The 11,167-nt window shown below is 37.9% G+C and overlaps 1 protein-coding gene and 1 long non-coding RNA gene across 2 annotated transcripts in view; one reads left to right on the top strand and one right to left on the bottom strand.

Annotated features, from left to right (window-relative positions):
• The window catches only part of AHI1 (Abelson helper integration site 1), a 248,465-nt gene that overhangs the window by 19,389 nt on the left and 217,909 nt on the right, over positions 1–11,167 (bottom strand). The window contains exons 22-23 of the mRNA XM_011991473.1: positions 8,939–8,970; positions 7,995–7,999 (exon numbers count right to left, since the gene is read on the bottom strand). Of these exons, the coding sequence (XP_011846863.1) occupies positions 7,995–7,999; positions 8,939–8,970 (37 nt within the window). The remainder of the gene's footprint in view (positions 1–7,994; positions 8,000–8,938; positions 8,971–11,167) is intronic.
• Positions 2,311–7,848, top strand: LOC105547758. Its single transcript, XR_001007263.1, has 3 exons — positions 2,311–2,435; positions 5,727–5,856; positions 7,524–7,848. It is a non-coding gene; the product is annotated as an uncharacterized LOC105547758 (long non-coding RNA).

The raw sequence follows: 11,167 nt of genomic DNA, 5'->3' as shown, positions 1-11,167 counted from the left end.
TGAACTTTAATCTGGAGGGCATGACATGGATCTCTGTATCTTGTGAAAACTGGTACAAAATGTAGACCGAGTGAGGTGTATGTAGCAGACATTTTTTCATTTGCATAATATTAAGTAAAAAGTTCTAACAATTTTTATGAATTTTTATGTGCAAAGACACCAAGAGCACTGTTCCCATGATGTGTTAAACATGGTCATTTTTTTTTTTTGGTTGTTGAAACAGTCTGTCCTTATTGTTCCTAGTGTATTTTGTTCTTGAGTATAAGCTCCTTAGGGTCAGTGACTGTTTATCCACTATTATGTAAAATTTTAATTGTCCAGAGACTGGACCTAAAAACATAATCTGACAGATAACAGAAAAACAGGAAACTATAAAACCTGGGATGTGTGCTTGAACCATATAACAGGCAGAGGGACGGCGTAAGAAGAACCACAGACTGAAATCAGGGGACCCACGTTGTGGGACTGGATCTCCACATACCACATGCAGGGATCCGAGACAAGTCATAGCCTTTTAGATCTTGTTTCTCCATTTGAAAAACAAGAGTCAGAATACTGATCTGTCCCTCTTCCAGGGATACTATGAGAATCAAATGTAATAACATGAGTGAATGTGCTCTGAAGCTATACAGGGCTATAAATAGTTATATGATTGGTTTTTTCTCTCAAAAAGAAAGAAAACTTACAACAAAATGATACCTTACCATGGAGTCTGTGAATACTAAATCTAGCTAAAAAGAAAATCAACAACAACAACAAGAAGCTAGTAGTCTGTGAATCTGGAGATTTTAGGTTGTGGTTCAAGTGCTAACAAATACGCCCTGTGAAATTTGTACAAGGCCTTTCCCTTTAGTTTTCTTAACTATAAAACAGAGGGATTATAGAAAAAATTTCTAAGGTATCTTCCAGATCATGATTTTGTGACTCTTAAAAATTACATTTGTCTTTCATCTACTGTCTTGTGAAATGCTGCATGATTTTATTAGACCATTTCTGTAAATAACTGTCATCTGAATCAGAATTTTTGTACTGGAAGAGACATATTATTCGTCAAATTGCCAAAGCATAGAGCAGGGTTAACTTGAACAAATATTTTCCCCAAGGAAACTCAGCAAGGATTGTCTGTGTGCACGTCTGAGTAAGCAAGCACCCAGCAATGTATGTGGGGGTGGTGGTGATGGGATGGGAGGGTATGATAGCTAAGCTGTTTAAGGCTGTTACACTCCTGTTATATTTTGTTAGTAATGTAATTTGAATATAAAGTTTGGACACAATGTTAGGCCCAAAAGATAATCTAAAATGATAAAAATTGAGAAATATTTTGGGAACATTTTGATGTAAAAATTTTTTTTGAGGTAAAAGAGTGACTTTTTATGGGCATATTAAGTGACACAGCAAGTACTAATTAAAAATTTAACAACTTTCCAGAGTTCTTTTAAAATAAATACTTCAAAATAAATTACTCAAATACATTAAGCATTTATAGAAAATATATGAAGACAAAGTTCTGCTTATTAGCTTTTTTTTTTTTTTTTTTTTTTTTTTTTGAGAGGGAGTCTCGCTCTGTGGCCCGGGCTGGAGTCTGTCTCTTATACACATCTAGATGTGTATAAGAGACAGGATTACAAGCGTGAGCCACCGCGCCCGACCTCAGCCTGTATCTTTCCTTCATATTCTTTACAGTATACTCTATATTTTCAGAGTAATACGCATTGAACTGTATGCAAGATTTTGAATTTGAAAACTCTTTAAATCTACAAAATGTGTTCAGTATATCTTGTTTTATTAATGACACCTTCGTGAGAAAAACAATAAGCACTTTCAAGGGTACCAAATTATAACCTGAATGTTGGATACTTCCTTTAGAATCTGAAACATTAACTTCAAATTATACTGAGGGAAACTGAGTTTGGTATGATATATAGTATTCTATAAATCAACCTAATGTTGCTATAAAATGAATTGCAGTATTTTTTAGAGATAACCACATGTTATGGAAAGGATCCATTAAACATTCACAAAGAAAATATGAATTGTTATTATGTTGAAGTTCAATTATATACAAATGAAGGAGATATACCATATGTTTCTAATTATTTCAGTAATCCAGAAAACATAAAAATAAAATGAAATGAAAGAAAAGGAATACAACCTTCTCTTTCAGTCTTGTTTGAGTAACTGCTTTCCCGGTGGTATCTCTACTGAAGCTTGTTTGGCCTTTTTAGATTTCCTTCTTCACAATCAGATTTCGGCAAGATCATTCTTCAGCAAGATTTGGCACTATCTTTAAACAAGCATTACTTTTCTTACAGATTTCAAGAGGATATTATGCTTTTCTGGACCATAATTATATGACTATTACTGCTAACTGTATAGCTTTCAGTCAAGCATAATAAAAACAAGAATTGAAGAGCAAGGAGACTTTGTGGTAAAAGGTGAGTGTTGTAACAGGTGACCCAATTTGGTAGAACAACAAAAGTACCCATGACATCTTGATTTTTCTCCACCAGTGGAATTGCTCTGACTCAGTTAAATCGTGTTTGGGAAAAAAGTACACATACACGGGAAATCTCAGATTCAACTACTAATTCAGACTGCCCTCATCCAATAGAGCAATAAGCAAAGAAAATCATCAAAACCTCAGAAAGCACCATCATAACAGAAATTATCCTGTTTCTTTCTAGACTTGTGAAATAAATTCTAAACACAGCAATCAAATTAAATGTGAAATGTTTTATTCTTTTCTATTTTTTAGAGATGGGGTCATGCTTTGCCGCTCAGGGTGGAGTACAGTGGTATGATCATAGCTCACTGCAGCCTTGAACTCCTGGGCTCAAGCAATCCTCCCATCTCAGCCTTCTCAGTTGCTGGGATTACAGGTGTGCACTTCCATGTCCAGCTATTCTTTACAAGGTCTCGGCATCATTTTTATCTCTTTGACCATGGCAAGACCAGTATCTTACCATTAATATAGGTATATATGAAACTTGATAAAACTTTTCAAAAAATAACATAAGGGCTCTAATCAGAAATTCTCATCAATTTGAACCTATTCCAGAGGTTGAGAGAAGTCACACTGAACTATATATCAGTGTTAAGCCAATGTTACTTTTAATTATTTTTTGTTATCCTGAAAAATGAGTAACAATATGTTGCCATGCGCAGGTCTTGCCAATTCTGCTAAGTTTGTTCATGTGAAATGGATGCTGTGACGTCCTCAGAAAGTTTGTCTTAGGTATGTTAAACATTGTCCCTGCCATCTTTCCTACTGCGTATTGCTATCACTGGGATACCCAAATCCTTTTTAACGATGCAGAGGCAGGTTAGCCTGTGTTCAAATTATATGACTCCTAAGTTAATACCGGGTCCACATTACAAAGTTTTAAAACTTACTTGAAAAGGACACTTAACTAGGACCAATATTTCACTTCTAAACACCTTTACTCATTCTTTGGTCTTAGCAGCAGCACGTCAGATGGGGCAGAAGTGGGAGGAGGAAGGAGATCGCTTTGTGAGCTGTTTTGTTTTATTTTACCTTTAAACAAAAAAGCCCCCAAGGCTGGTGTGCAATCAGCCTGCAAATACCCTCACCATCGACAAGGCCAAGGAACATGACTGCCCTTCTTTCCATACACACTTCTCAGACATTGTCTTATGACTTTGTTTCCTCTTCATGGATATCGTTGACTTAGAGAGGAAGGGATGAACACAGGAAAATGAGCAAAGCAAAAGTGATGAGTGAAAGGACCCGAATCTAGAGATCCTTGCTTTCCAAACCCTCATAACTTGTTAGTGATGCTTTTAAATTTAAATGCAATGAGAGTTAACATAAAATAAATGATTAATGGAATGATGAAATGCTTCCACTGATTATGTGGAAATTTATAAGGAAGAAAACAACTCATAGATAGCTTTGTAAAAAAGAAATGGGCTATGCAAACAATTCCCCCAAATGTTTTTATAAACTTGAAGAATGAATATAAAATTAGGTTAATGTTCAATCAATGTACGTTGCATCTAGCCCACAAGACTTAAATAAGGCAAATTTATGGTACAGTATAGTTCTATTTTTACATGCTGCTTATATACCTCACTATAGATATACCTTTTCCATAATTTCATAGTTTGTTTAGATCTACTTTGTAGGGATTTTTAAAAAAAGGATGCAAGAGAGGAAAAACAACTAGGGTTGGTGGTTCAGTTCTTGCCTTGGTTCTGTCATTAACTCTATGTGGCCTGAGTAAACCACTTAGCCTCTCTTGGGGTCTTTTTTTTCCACTTGAAAGTGGGTTGGGGGTTCAAAATAAAAACACAAGCATCATAGCACCATTCTCTTATTTTACAGACCAGGAAGTGGAGGCCCAGAGTTACCAAGGACACAGAAGTAGTGTGAAGTTTATACTAGTGTTTTTCAAATTGATTTAAGGGCAAAACTATTTTCAATACAATTTTATTTGAAAGGCTCAGGTGTAAATATGTGAAATAAGAATTATTCTGGGTGAAACTAGGTTTGCATGGCCTGGCACCCCCTGCTTCCCAACCCTATGCCCCCAGATCCCTGAGGAATAGGGCCCTATAGATGGCAGTTTACAAACTACTGGAGTATACAAGCTCTACGCAAGACTAGAAAGGTTTCTTTTATTGCTACAATTCTGTTTCCCGGAGCACAATTTTATGATTTTAAATATTCACATAAGTTTGAAGTTTTCTTTGACTTTTGAATGTATGTATGTATATATTTGTTTATTCACTTACTTTCTAATTTGAGACAGGATCTCGCTCTGTCACTCAGGCTGGAGTGCAGTGGCGTGATCATAGTTCACTGTGGCCTTGACCTCCTGGGCTCAGGCCAACCTGTGGCCTCAGTCTCTTGAGTAGTTGGGACTACAGGTGTATGCCATCATGTCTAATTTTTTTTTGATTTTTTAGTAGAGATGAGGTTTCACTATACTGTCTGGATTAGTCTTAAACTCCTGGCCTCAAGTCATCCTCCTGCTCCAGCTTCCCAGAGTGCTAGAATTATGGCCATGAGCCACCGCGCCCGGCCTGATTTCAGAATTACTGACAATGTATCTGGTTTACTTGATGTTAAATCCTCTAATTATAATGCTCTTCCTTAAGGGAAAAAATTCTTCTGTGTTAAGATGCAGCTTCTAGAAGCATACTGTAACAAAAAATGAAGACCACTGGGCGTGGTGGCTCACGCCTGTAATCCCAGCACTTTGGGAGGACAAGGCAGGCAGATCACAAGGTCAGGAGTCCAAGACCAGCCTGGCCAACATGGTGAAATCCCGGTCTCTACTAAAAATGCAAAAATTAGCCGGGTGTGGTGGCGGGCACCTGTAATCCCAGTTACTTAGGAGGCTGAGGCAGGAGAATTGCTTGAACCCAGGAGGCGGAGGCTGCAGTGAGCCAAGATTATGCCACTCCACTCCAACCTGGGAGACAGAGTGAGATTCCATCTCCAAAAAGTGAAGACCATCCTGACCACAATTTGTAGTTTTGGATACTAATTGTGCCAATTAAAAACAGTAACAAATACTTATCTGTGGGGCAGCATAATTAGGAGGGTGTTTTGGAAGATAAGGCAAAAATACATGAGAAAATCTATTTAATCTTTGAGGGGTGAGACCTAGATAAAAACTTATGAGATTTGGACTTTATAGACAAATATGGAGCCTAAGATTTATGCACTGGTAAGTCGCATGATTTGTTTTCTATTTTAGGAAAGTATCTTCAGGAGGCAGGTAAAAGATGCAATGAAGACTGAAGAATGGGAGAATGGATACTGTTACCAGCAGAGACCAGAAGGCTGTATACCAGGCAGTGGCTGTTACAAAGAAATATCCTTCCCAAGTTCCTTCCCTTCAGTTTACTCTAAAAAAAATGGCATTCCTTAAGGCCCTGTCTTCTACCTTTTATCATTTTCATTCTTGACACTCCTCTATTCCCATGGATTCAGATATCAAGTTTTCTTCAGAACATAACAACTTAGCAATGGTTAGTTTTCAGCAAACCAAGTTTAAACACAGCAATTTTTCTGAAAATATACTTGGATCCATAAATTTTAATCAAAACTATCTTGCAAATATGAGTTTTCAGCAAATCTCTCCTGAGCCTCATAGATGTCTGCAAGGTATCTGCAATTGGCTGTTGCAGGTGCTATGAACTTTACATGTCTCAAATGGAAGTCCTTCCTATATTATTACACACAGAGATGTTTCAATCAGAAAGTCAGATGTCTTTTCCTTCACATGGATTTAGTCATCAATTCCTAGCTCCTTATTATTTTTGGCTTGAATTATTGCAACAGTCGCTTCTGGTCTTATTTCTTTCAGTAGGCTTTTCCCAGTCTTTTCAGAGCTTCTAGAATGAGCTTTTGAAACAACCAATATGATCATGTCATCCCCTTGCTTTAAATACTTTAATGGCTCCTTACTACCTTCAGGATAAAATTCAGCTCCTTAATACGCCAGTCAAGGACCTCCTCAATCCTGTCTACTTGTTCAGGTCCAGCTTTTTCTGCTTTCAACTTTGTATCCTAAGCTGCAGCCATTACGAAACATTTTTGGCCACAGTAGGCTTTTGCACATGCTGCTTCTAATGCCTCAAATGAATCCTTCCGCCTACCCGGCTCCTCTTAAAACCTAATTCATCCACTTCTCACCACACGGCCTCATAGTTTCCTTTCACTGTCCTTTTATTGCTTTTATGTTTCGTTTTGTGACTCTTTGATTAAAGTTACTGTCACCGGTTAGACTGTAAGTTCCATAAGTGCAAGGACTATTTTTGTTTTATTGACCATTATACCATCCAGACTGTCTTCTACCACAGTGCATGGAAAACCAGCAGGCACTCAAGTATGTGTTACATGAATAAATAAAAATTTCAATGCTGGTACGTGAGTGGGAATGGGGATCACTGATTGAATAAGGACCAGAAGAATGTGAGACAGGAAAATGACCAAAAGCACAACTGGAGAGGTCTGCCATAGAAAGGAAAAGCAGTTCCTTCTCTGATACTCGAAAACAGCTGCAGGAGGGTAAAATTACAGAAATCCAGATAAAGCAGGGATGAAAATGTGAGGGGATTCATATTATATGGCCTCTCTTCAAGAAAGCAGAAGACCAAGTCAACTTGGAGGAAGAAATGAGCAGCCTGAGTGAGAAATGTGGACACTGTTTTCTGACCTGCTGCTGTAGAGAATGGGGTAGAGTCAGTAGGGAAGAACAAAAAAGATGACCAAGACCACGGGCCTCGCTGAGGTAGGTAATCACAAATCTCATGAAGAGACAATGTCAATACAATACTATAATTTTTAAAAAGCTGATTAAATACCAGAGTAGAAGTGAGAAAAATGGGCAACTGGTTGTGCCCCCACCAGTCCTGGGCACTAGTGAAAGAAATGGACCACTAAATGTCCCCCCACCAGGCCTGGGGATTGGTGAGACAAGTGATACACTCCAAGCACTGCTGATGCATCTGGCATCATATTGCTAAATAATCCTGCTTTTATTTCCTAGTGGTCTGACAGGTCTGGTTTGAGAAGAATGAAAACTGATTGCAGATAACCACGGAGGCAAGAAGCACCAGAAGGCACCCCCTTTCTTAGAATTCCTGCAAACTGAAGGGTCATTTGGGTTACCCACTTCCTCTTTTGGGACTAAACTATTTCCTAATCTCTTATCACTAGGGAATAGTTCTTCCCAAACCAGGTCACCAAAATACAGTGGTGTGTAAGAAGTGGCTGCTTAAAAACGCCTATAGCAATGGGGAAGCGGTAAGAGAGGTAAAAAGAGAAAAGACTCATTAAGTACAAAAAAATTCAAATAAAAGAGTAATAAAAGCAAATTTGTTCCAATATGTTGAAACATCTTTTATTGTATGCATGGCTTGTCTGAATAAAAGACACACTTAAATAAGAAAAAGTTCTTCCCTTTTTATGTACCTAAAGGGGAACCATATTAAAATGAGACACCAATATGACCCATTACTGTGACTGCTAAGTAATTATAAAAATATTAGCATACAGTTGATTTTCCATAGTTTATGAAAAGATTAGCATATGGTTAACTTCTGAAGCAAAGGAAATTAACATAAGTCAAAAGATATCTACATTTAATTATTAGACATTTTATATATACTCATCACTTTGAGTTTCACAAAGCTGGATATATCTTTATGTAAAATTCTTGTTTTTAAGTAGGGTAGTCTATAGCTCATATACCACTACTCATATACTTCAGTTAATGGAATAATGTAAGCAAAATTTCATTACAGGATCTTAAAATGAAAAGTGTTTTATTTTACACTTGTGTTTTTTCCTTTAATTACAATATTCATATTGTAATTTATATATATTATATATAAAAATTAAAATAGAGCAGTGGTTCTCAACTGGAGAGTAAGGAGTGATTTTGACTCCCAGGGAAATCTGGCCATGTCTGAAAGACATTTTTGATTGTCACAAGTGGGAAGAGGTGTGTCTGGCATCTAGTGGACAGAGGACAATGGCACTAACCATGTTATAATGCACAACATATTCCCAACGACAAAGAATTATCCAGCGCCAAATGCCAATAGTGCCGAGGTTGAGAAACCCTAGAATAGCATGGTTGACAAAACAAGAGGACAGCGGAGTTAGGGTGACAGAGAATAACATCTTTCACATTTTAGATCTGTAACAGACTTTTAGAGGGATGTTACTGATATTTAGGTTAACTTTCCGGTTTTTTTTTTTTTTTTTTTTTTTTTTGTGACAAAGAGTCCTGCTCTGTTGCCCAGACTTGAGTGCAGTGGCATGATCACTGCTCACTGCAGCCTCATCCTCCCAGGCTGAAGCAATCCTCCCACCTCAGCCTCCCAAGTAGCTGGGACTACAGATGCAGGGTACCATGCCTGGATAATTCTTGTATGTTTTGTAGAGATGGGGTTTCACCATGTTGCCCAGGCCAGTCTTGAACTCCTGAGCTCAAGTGATCCATCCACCTTGGCCTCCCAAAATGCTGGGATTAAAAGCACGAGCCACTGTGCCCTGCTGAACCTTTGAAAAACATCATGAAGAGCAAATATGTTACTTGATAAAAACAACCCTTAGAATTTGAGAATTTACAGTATTCTCTAAGTTTTAATGGAAGATCTGTGTAAGAAAAAATGAGATGTGGCAGAGGCTGAGCTCAGAGACTCAAATCAACTAAATAAGGAGTGAGTTGCTAAACAGAAAAGCAATTCATCCCTAGATTATTCTGTGAAACTTTCAATTAACGAGAATTTAGGAAGATATTGAGGAAATGACACATTCCCTAAACCTTGTTTTGAAGTGAAACTACAGGGGGATTCTCTCATGTTCCCTTCATTTCAGAACCACTGGCAATTCTCTAGGTCCTGCCTTCAGACTGGATACACTGAGAAGATAAGCAGCCTGCAGGGTCTCACCTTGTAGAGAGTTAAGAGGGTCCTGGAAACATGGAGAGCACCTGCCCAAAGTGGCAAGAAACAGGGCTGTTGTGGGGGAAGAGACAAAGCAGGGGCTGAGGTACACATGTCAAACACAATGGCAGAGGCACAGGAGTAAAAGAAGCAGTCAAATGAGTTGCCAGACTTCAAGAGAATCAAGGCCTTATAAGTTCCTCTCCGAGTAGGAGAGAGTTCCTATTAATTTCTGGAGGCTTTGAGAGTCCTCTGTGTAGGTCATTTCGGGACTCTACTGTTGGGAGTGGAATCTGTGGGTGTGAGGTAAACGTAACTCACACAGGCTTTGCTGTTACATCATTGGGATACCATCCACCTTCTTTATGGGACACTTATCTCTCTAGACTCCACAATAATACATATTTTTCAAATGCAAATAACATTTATATGAAATTAATACTTTTTTCTCAAAACAGGTGTTATAAATTATTGAAACAAATTATGGGGAAAGAAAAAACGTATTAGTGCTATCTGCATTGAAATTCTTCATGGGACACAAATAAGCACTTCAGTGTTTTTTTTTTTTTTTTGAGACGGAGTTTCGCTCTTGTTGCCCAGGCTGGAGTGCAATGGTGCGATCTCAGCTCACCGTAACCTCTGCCTCCTGGGATCAAGTGATTCTCCTGCCTCAGCCTCCCGAGTAGCTGGGATTACAGGCGTGGGCCACTACGCCCAGCTAATTTTGTATTTTTAGTAGAGACAGGGTTTCTCCATGTTGGTCAGGCTGGTCTTGAACTCCTGACCTCAGGTGATCCACCTGCCTTTGCCTCCCAAACGTCTGGGATTACAGGCATGAGCCACCGTGCCCGGCCGCATTTTAGTTTTAACTTACTTATAAGGTAGGATTTCAGGTCAGTTTCATCACTATCCTTGATATATACAAAGTTAGTTTTGATTCAGTTCTCTTCAGATAAAGAAAGAAAACTTCAAATATTACAAAAAGTTTAAAGCAAATCAAAGCATAAATTAATTTTATTAAATATAATAGAGATAAATCACGGTATTTTCTTTGATGAGCAGAATTACTAAAGTAAAAAACTACAAATTGATATTCTTTAGCAATAGAAAAGAAGCAACAATTACGACCATATTTCCAAAGATTTAGTGTATATTAACTAACTACTGGCTATTTGGAAAAACTGTTTCACCGTAACAAAAATCAGCACTGTCTATTATAAATTTGTTGCTGGACTTAACATAATAATAAATCATATTATTCCTATGATTAACAATAATTCAGATTCATTCCTGGTACAGGGATCAATAAATGGAAAAAATTTTTCTCTATAAAGTGATATTTGAAAATAGTGTTATACAGCACAATTATTAGATACTTTGAAGACTAAGAAAAACACATGCACATTGAGGGCAATCTACTTATTGCCTACCATTTTTCTGAGAGGCTGACAGATTCAACATTAAAAATACAAAAAATTAGCCGGGTGTGGTGGCGGGTGCCTGTAATCCCAGCTACTCTGGAGGCTGAGGCAGAGAATGCTTAAACCTGGAGGGGCAGAGGTTGCAGTGAGCCAAGATTGCGCCACTGCACTCCAGCCTGGGCGACAGAGCGAGACTTCATCTCAAAAAAAAAAAAAAAAAAAAAAAAAAAAAATTTTGCGTGTGTGTTTGGCTGGAAGAGGAACTACCATGAAGTTATCTAATGCTTTTGGGTTCTCTGTTCTTGTTTTGAACTAGG

Source organism: Mandrillus leucophaeus, unplaced genomic scaffold, assembly GCF_000951045.1.
Source record: "Mandrillus leucophaeus isolate KB7577 unplaced genomic scaffold, Mleu.le_1.0 Scaffold396, whole genome shotgun sequence".
In the NCBI taxonomy this organism is placed as follows: Eukaryota; Metazoa; Chordata; class Mammalia; order Primates; family Cercopithecidae; genus Mandrillus; species Mandrillus leucophaeus.
This window is presented reverse-complemented; position numbering and strand designations above follow the sequence as displayed.